The sequence below is a fragment of the Berghia stephanieae genome, chromosome 9, assembly GCF_034508935.2.
Source record: "Berghia stephanieae isolate SIO BIC M18660-M18661 chromosome 9, UCSD_Bste_1.3, whole genome shotgun sequence".
Taxonomy (NCBI): Eukaryota; Metazoa; Mollusca; class Gastropoda; order Nudibranchia; family Aeolidiidae; genus Berghia; species Berghia stephanieae.
In genome coordinates, this window is record NC_088368.1 from 46,787,708 (window position 1) to 46,794,202 (window position 6,495).

At 39.4% G+C, this 6,495-nt stretch overlaps 1 protein-coding gene across 1 annotated transcript; it reads left to right on the top strand.

The window, feature by feature from the left end:
• The first annotated feature begins 1,483 nt into the window (after nt 1-1,483).
• Nucleotides 1,484-4,710, top strand: LOC144979265 (uncharacterized). Its single transcript, XM_078925878.1, has 3 exons — nt 1,484-1,494; nt 2,161-2,563; nt 3,554-4,710. The coding sequence occupies exons 1-2, from the start codon at nt 1,484-1,486 to the stop codon at nt 2,525-2,527; spliced, it is 378 nt and encodes a 125-aa protein (XP_078782004.1). The 3' UTR covers nt 2,528-2,563; nt 3,554-4,710.
• The last annotated feature ends 1,785 nt before the right edge of the window (nt 4,711-6,495 follow it).

Here is a 6,495-nt window from a genome sequence, read left to right on the forward strand (position 1 = left end):
ACATAACGATGGCTACGGCAAAAACCAAAAATGACGTCAAACTGCCAGTCCTTTTGGATTCAGTATCAGGCTATAACATAACGATGGCTACGCAAAAACCAAATAATGACGTCAAACTGCAGTCCTTTTGGATTCAGTATCAGGCTATAACATAACGATGGCTACGGCAAAAACCAAATAATGACGTCAAACTGCCAGTCCTTTTGGATTTCAGTTCAGGCTATAACATAACGATGGCTACGGCAAAAACCAAATAATGACGTCAAACTGCAGTCCTTTGGATTTCAGTATCAGGCTATAACATAACGATGGCTACGGCAAAAACCAAATAATGACGTCAAACTGTCAGTCCTTTTGGATTTCAGTATCAGGCTATAACATAACGATGGTACGGCAAAAACCAAATAATGACGTCAAACTGTCAGTCCTTTTGGATTTCAGTATCAGGCTATAACATAACGATGGCTACGGCAAAAACCAAATAATGACGTCAAACTGTCAGTCCTTTGGATTTCAGTATCAGGCTATAACATAACGATGGCTACGGCAAAAACCAAATAATGACGTCAAACTGTCAGTCCTTTTGGATTTCAGTATCAGGCTATAACATAACGATGGCTACGGCAAAAACCAAATAGTGACGTCAAACTGCCAGTCCTTTTGGATTTCAGTATCAGGCTATAACATAACGATGGCTACGGTTATAGACAGTATGAATTTGACGTCACTCGGGTCTTGTAATTGTTTTTGTTTTTTTCTTGTTTTTTTTTTTTTGTTGCCATCCAAGTTTATGAGTAATTCTTACTAAACTGTATTAACCAGACTTTAAATAGTATGCGTTTGGCTAAAAAGCTCATAACATTGCCATCCGGAAGTATAACGGACCAACACACAAAAATGTGTGTATCCGTGAATGTTTATAGTCGGGTTAATAAAATTCAGTGAGCATTTCTCATAAACGCGGATGGAAAAAAGAATAACAAAGACCTGAGTGACGTCATCTTCGAACTATCTATAAACGTTCAAGGTTACACATAGTTTTGTGTGTTGGTCCGTTATACTTCCGGATGGCAATGATGTGAGCATCTTATCAAAACGCAGACTATCTATATCTGCAGCTATGTGGTCTATGCCACCCGCTTTCGGATAGGAAGGTCCTGGGTTCGAGCCTCGCTCGGCGCATACTTGAGTCCTTAGAAAAGGCTCTTTGCTCACATTTTCTCACCGTACTCAGGTGTTAAATGAGTACATGTCTGTTTACAGCGTTGTCTCTGTCTGAAAATAAATTATAAGATCGCCTAACAGGCCTCCCTCATGTCTCGTCTTACATGGTATATGTTGCTGTTGGCCAGGGGCCCTTTGTAAAGCAAAGCGCTTTGAGCACGTTTAGTGAATATTGCGCTATACAAAAGCTCAATTCAATTTTTAAAATAGTTAGGTGAGAATTACTCATAAACGTGGCGAAAAATGGCAAAAAAATACAATGACAAAGCCGTGAGTGCCGTCAACTGCATTCTATCTATAGTCCGATTAATCCAATTTAGTGAGAATTGGATTCAATAGTCTGATGTCACGTCACCCAGCAACGGCGGCCATCGTGGTTCTAAACAAAGAAAATCATTACTTTTTATTCTTCATGCTGGCTAGAACTTTCCATATGTCTTGTGATCAGAATGTGTAAAAGTCAAAACATGATCAGATTAATAATGGGGTGTTTTTTTTCCCTCTGGATACGCTTTTATGCTCGTTGGAGACATATTTCATAATGGCGTCCGCCATTATTCTGATAGTTTAGAACCAGTTACTAAGTTACCATGCGTCATGAGGAGGGAAGTGACGTCACGACTGTTGACTTACTTGACTTATGCCTCTTGACTCCTGGTGTAGCATAGAGCCTCAACAGCACTCTTCCATGACCTTCTGTCCTTGGCACAGACCTTTGCCTCGCTCCAGGTAAGATTGGAGACGCTTAAATCTTGGTGAAAGCTTCCCCTCCTCCAAGTCTGTTTTGGACGACTGTTGAAGAGGATTAATCATAAAAAGTGACGTCAATTAATTCTGTTCTATCTTCTATTTTCTATCCCCCCTCCCTTTCCCCGCCCCGCCAACTCCCCCCCCCCTCCTCCCTCTCCCCGCCAACTCCCCCCTCCCCCCCCCCAGGCCATTCGCCCCCCTCCCGTCCCGCCGATTCATCGGACCGGCCCCCTACGACGGTGGACAACGACGTCTCATTCCCGTCCCGGAAGAGGAAGGCAGCGGATCGGACGAGGGCCGGATCTCCTCCAGCCACGACAACCTCGCTTTCGCCGGGTACGCGAACTACGGCGCCAACGGTAACCTAGGCGACGCGGAGGACAACGAGGGCGATGACGATCTGGAGACCCTGGTCCCGACGGATGCCCGACGGATGATGGCGGCGGCAGCGGTGGCGGGCCATCACCATCCACATCACCATCACTACCATGGATGTCGACCAATGAAATCGCACAGTTCCGACTCCGCCTACGAGACGGAAGGGTCGAGATGAGAAGGGTCTTCTTGTGACGACTGAAAAAATAAAAAGGTAATTGTGGTCAGGTCAGGTCTGCCTACCATGACTTGAAAATAAATTCAAGTTTTCATGGGTTTGAACATAATAAACACTAGAATACGATTCAATAGTCTGATGTCACGCCGCCCGGAAACGGTGGCCGTCTTGGTTCTAAACAAAGAAAATCATTACTTTTTATTTTTCATGCTGGCTAGAACTTTTCATATGTCTTGTGATCAGAATGTGTAAAAGTCAAAACATGATCAAATGTATGTGTTTTTTTTCCCTCTGGATACGCTTTTATGCTCGCCGGAGAAACATTTCATACGGGCGTCCGCCATTGTTCCGATAGTTTAGAGCCAGTGTTACGAAGTTACCATGCGTCATAAGCAAGGAAGTGACGTTACGACTGTTGAAGAGTATTATTAGTCAAACTTACCAAGTTGTCATTAATATGTTAAAATATTGCTTTCACCTTTCATTATAGTCTAGCTACGGCAACAAAAACTTTTTTTCCAAGAGGTTTTATTGAATCAAAGATATTTATATATTAGGATTCAATAGTCTGATGTCATGTTCACTGTTGTTTTTTTTTCTTGTTTTGTTTTGTTTTTAAATTAAAGAGGATCTTTTGTTTGATTGTTTGTTTGTTTGTGTGTTTGTTTATTTATTTGTTTGTTTAGTGCGGCTATGTGGTCTAGTGGTATGACACTCGCTTTCGGATCGAAAAGTCCTGGGTTCGAGCCTCGCTCGACGCATAGTTGAGTCCTTGGAAAAGACTCTTTACTCACATGCTCTCACCGTACTCAGGTGTAAAATGAGTACCTGGCCGTTAACAGCGTTGTCTTTGTCTGAAAAATTGTAATATCGCCTAACAGGCGTCATGTGTCGTCCTACATGTTAAATGTTGCTGTTGACCAGGGACTCCTTATAAAGCACTTTGAGCACGTTAAGTGGATATTGCGCTATATAAAAGCTCAAAAATAAATTGTTTGAACGTGATTTTATTTTCTTAATTCACAGGTTACTGTTGTTGAAAATTCAAAGCCATGACTATCTGCGATACCCATGGATCGAACAGGAAGGAGAATCTCGACACAAGGGGGCGCCACTTGTCAGCACTACAATCCATTCAACACAACATTCGATAATCTCATTCATGTCATCAAATCGTCGATTAATTTAACAGTGGAATCCATTAAAATCAACACTCTCAAATTCTACTTAAAGTCAACGCTCAAAGTCAAATTTTACTAAAAGTCAACACCCTCAAAGTCAAATTCTACTTAAAGTCAACACTCTCAAAGTCAAGTTCTACTTAAAGTCAACACTCTCAAAGTCAAATTCTGCTTAAAGTCAACACTCTCAAAGTCAAGTTCTGCTTAAAGTCAACACTCTCAAAGTCAAATTCTACTTAAAGTCAACACTCTCAAAGTCAAGTTCTACTTAAAGTCAACACTCTCAAAGTCAAATTCTACTTAAAGTCAACACTCTCAAAGTCAAATTCTACTTAAAGTCAACACTCTCAAAGTCAAATTCTACTTAAAGTCAACACTCTCAGAGTCAAATTCTACTTAAAGTCAACACTCTCAGAGTCAAATTCTACTTAAAGTCAACACTCTCAGAGTCAAATCCCATTTAACGTGAACACTCTTTGAATCAACACATTTAAATACAACATGCTTAAAGACAACACTCTTAAAATCAACACTTTATCTCAACTTCTGCTTAAAGAAAACACTCTGTAAGTCAACACTCTCGAAGTCAACTTCTGCTTAAAGAAAACACTCTGTAAGTCAACACTCTTTATATCAACGTCTGCTTAAAGACAACACTCTGTAAGTCAACACTCTTTATGTCAACTTCTGCTTAAAGAAAACACTCTGTAAGTCAACACTCTCGAAGTCAACTTCTGCTTAAAGACAACACATTGTAAGTCAACACTCTCGAAGTCAACTTTTGCTCAAACCCAAAGTTTCGTGAAGGTCCCAAATTTTCTCTTCTTTCTCTAAGCGTGTTCCGTTGCTCGTGGATAAAGTCAACATTATTAAAGTGTGGAAATAAAATCTTTCTGGCCCGGCGGTGTTGGTTTAAGTAGGATTCCACTGTATTTAGTTTAATTTTTGTTTGTTGTTTTTCGTAAGTTTGTTTTGGTGTAAATACAGATAGAATGAAAAGGACGTCACTCAGGTCTTTGTTATTGTTTTTTTTTGTGTGTTGTTTTTGTTTGTTTGTTTGTTTGTTTGTTTGTTTTTTTTTGTTGTTTTTTTTTTTTTGGGGGGGGGGGGGTTTGTTGTTTTGTTGTTTTTTTTGTTTTTTTTTGTCATCCGCGTTTATGAGTAATTCTCACTAAACTGTATTATCCAGACTATAAACGTTCACACAGTTTTGTGTGTTGGTCCGTTCTATTCCGGATGGCAATGTTGTGAGTTTCTTAGCCAAGAGCATACTATCTATAGATGGTATGAATTTGACGTCACTCAGGTCTTTGTTATTGTTTTTTGCCATCCGCGTTTATGAGTAATTCTCACTTAACTGTATTATCCAACTATAAATGTTGAAGGTTACACACAGTTTTGTCTGTTGGTCCGTTCTATTCCGGATGGCAATGTTGTGAGTTTCTTAGCCAAGGGCATACTATCTATAGATAGTATGCGCTTGGCTAAGAAGCTCATAACTTTGCCATCCGGAAGTATAACGGACCAACACACAAAACTGTGTGTATCCTTGAACGTTTATAGTCAGGTTTAAACAGTTCAGTGAGCATTACTCATAAACGCGGATGGCAAAAAACAATAACAAAGACATGAGTGACGTCATCTTCGAACTATCTATAGTTTAGTCTAGGTACGTTTGATTCGACATTTGAATGTTTATTTGTTGGACCCGGTAGAACAGAACCTTACGACAAGAAAACAATACTAGGCCTTTATATAGCCCAATTATCACTTAATGTGCTCAAAGCGCTTTTATAAAGGGTCTCTGATCAACAGCAACGCTTAACACTCTCCTTACCACCGACCTGAAAATCGTCACATTTGTTACGACACAATATACAATTTTCCTATTCAGATTTATTTTGTATATCAGAAATTTTGAAGAATGATCTTTGTTTGATTAATAAGAACATAAAGTTGTTTTGTAGAGAGATTGTTTGAGTTTTTAAAAATCATTTTTTTCTGCTGGGTCGGTAAGCCTGGCATTTTGGGGAAATAAATTGATCGGTAAGGACAGAGTTAACATGTAAGAGGAGACATGAAGCCTGTTAGGCGATGGGTATTGTATCAATTGGATCCCAAGGTCAACATTCTGACAACGAGATCTATTTTTTTCTGTTTTTATCTGACATTTGTTCAAATTTTATATTTCTCTTCCTTAATAGGATTAAATAGTCTGATGTCACGTCCTTCCAGCAACCAGCAGCTTGGTTCTATACAAAGAAAATCTGTATTTATTTATTCCTCATGCTTGCTAGAACTTTTTCACATGTCACGTGATCAGAATGTATAAAAGTCAAAACATGATTAGATTTATATTTTTTTTTCCTCTGGATACACTTTTATGCTTGTCGGAGAAGTATTTTATAAGGGCAGAGATGGAGATAATGACGTCCGCCATTGTTCGGATAGTTTAGAACCAATTGCGAGGGAAGCGACGTCACTACTGTTGAACCCTATTGGGAAAAAAAGTGTTATGTAAATTATTTTTTTTAATCGTGTCTATTTGATTGGAAGTGTAAAACTAGCCTTCTAGGGGGACTAAATACATATTTTGTGTCAATGATCTTCTGATTTCAGAGTGATGTCCTCTTATTCTCTGGTCTCACTGACGATTTTCCACCCCCGCTCTTTTGCCTCCCGTCAATCCTAAAATCTGCTTTACATCCTGCTAGTAAAATAGTACTAAAATAGCACCTTTTGATTCAATAGGTAATCTATTCAATATTATGTTCACCTAAGGACTGG